Here is a 2,062-nt window from a genome sequence, read left to right on the forward strand (position 1 = left end):
AGGGTTATGCATTCTTATGTATATTATAATATTATATATGTATATTATAATAGTTACCATATTGTCAAATTATTGTGTTACAATGGTAACTATTGTCTAAAGTTTGAAAATGTACATTAAATAATTTTTTAAACACTTATTTTAAAAAATTTTTTTAATGTAGAACACTTAAACGTAGCAGAATTTGCAATATAGAAGAATATATGATCCTTAGAAAATAGTTTATACTGTTATTTTGACTAATATTGATCTTAATATACAGGTTGTTAAAACAATTATTCAAAATTTACCTATCAACGTTTGACTGGGAACGCCTAAGAAACCTACTGCTCAACCTAAACACCCTCGTTAGAGCTGAGTCTGCTTTTGATTTATTGTTGTCGTTCGAAGCATCGTTGGAAGATGTGGCTTCGTTACTTGTGTGCGCTGTCTCATCAACTACGGTACAAGTAACGCTGTATTCTGGAGCGCTTTCTTGGGTGGTATGAGAGGTGTAAGCATGGCTGAAACATAATAATAGTGTTTTAGGTAATAGAAACTTGTTCATGAATAGTAATAAAACAAATTTAAATTAATTAACTTTTTCATAAAAATAATTTATAAATATCTAGTATTTTCACTCTCTCTTTCCTTACTGCTTTGAGTTCAAAACCTTATAAGAAAATGAGTTGCTGTATCTTTTTTTTTTTAGCGAAATCTATGGGGCAATTTTTTTCCCTATGAAAAATGACCAATATGGCAATAAAGTAAGTAAAAGTATTAAATAATGTGGTTATTTTGTATTTGTTATTGGGAGGGAAAGTTGAACCGTTTTTCCCCAGTTCCGCTCACAGTGAACCATTCTTCCTAGTACACTTTTTTCCAACACAGTTCTAAGCTAAAAAATGAAAAAGTCATTTTTCCCCTTTTTGGATTTAATCATCCTGTTCGTCATGAAAAAATCTATTATAATCGATTTTCATCTCATTTTTGGAAAAAATCAATTTAAGCCATTCTTCCCTTTAGTCTTCATTTGGTTAGTACAAATTAATTTACTTATGATAGGTTATTCATGATCTTAGAACTGATTCAAAATAAATATTCCCATCTTTCACCTCAATTCCATAGCCAATTCTATATATTTTCAGTTTCAAGAGTGTATGAAAACTTTTTTGACCTTTAATTCCACAATATTTTTTTCACATCAGAATTTTTAATCTAAAGAGTTACAAATTTTATTTTTTCTTATATATTGGTCCTTTGTGCAGGGAAATAATAATACAAAAATAATTTGAGAATGTAAATAAACTGGAAAGAAATAGCATGTTTAAACATTTCAAACAGAGAGTAAAGATACTTTCTTTCTAACTAGTATATTCTCAAACATAAAATCAATATGTAATATATTAATAAAATGGAGCAGCGTGGTTCAGTGGTAAGTCATTATGCTACTAACTCCATGGACCCGGATTTGAATCTGGCAGTAACAGATAATTATGTATTCTGTTACTGTAGTCGTGAGTCAACCCTGTGGGTTCAGGAGCCCTCCTGAGTCCATCCAGCCTCATGAAGGGAGTACTCTTAATTGGGGAAAAATCGAAGTACTGGATCTCTGACCCTTCATGGGTTGTTGCGATATACATTTATTTTTTTATATTTAATTTAATAGATTTTTTAAGAATAAATATATATAAATACTAACCTAGTTGCTGGAAGATATGCTGGTGACAGCCTGATGGCATCGTCATAGCTAGGAGGGGGTGAGAGATCTGCGACTGCATCGTAGTCGGGTGGTTTCTCCCGATGCATTCGCCCTCTCTCGATAATGCTCACCATCATATCTTGCTGGGTTCCGCTTGGTCGCACCTAATATAACATTAATCATAAAAGTTAAAAACAAATTAGATCATACTTGAGATGCAAAAGTGGATATATTCAAATTTTGAATTTTTTAAGGAAACCCATAAACATGCATAATATGGGGTATAAATTTTTAAAATATTGTTAAAATTTAAATATCAAATTAAAAAAAAATAAATAAATTGGATTTATCCTGAATTGCAAAAGAAAGAGAAAAAAAAAT

The 2,062-nt window shown here is 30.5% G+C and overlaps 1 protein-coding gene across 10 annotated transcripts in view; it reads right to left on the minus strand.

Annotated features, from left to right (window-relative positions):
- Window positions 1-2,062, minus strand: part of LOC106681193 (uncharacterized) — a 307,220-nt gene that overhangs the window by 2,605 nt on the left and 302,553 nt on the right. For all 10 annotated transcript variants that reach the window (XM_014421417.2, XM_014421403.2, XM_014421396.2 and 7 more), the window contains 2 exons: window positions 1,682-1,845; window positions 291-503 (listed from right to left, as the gene is read on the minus strand). In XM_014421417.2, the coding sequence (XP_014276903.1) occupies window positions 291-503; window positions 1,682-1,845 (377 nt within the window). The remainder of the gene's footprint in view (window positions 1-290; window positions 504-1,681; window positions 1,846-2,062) is intronic.

This window comes from Halyomorpha halys, unplaced genomic scaffold (genome assembly GCF_000696795.3).
Source record: "Halyomorpha halys isolate HHAL.00 unplaced genomic scaffold, Hhal_1.1 Scaffold19.1, whole genome shotgun sequence".
In the NCBI taxonomy this organism is placed as follows: domain Eukaryota; kingdom Metazoa; phylum Arthropoda; class Insecta; order Hemiptera; family Pentatomidae; genus Halyomorpha; species Halyomorpha halys.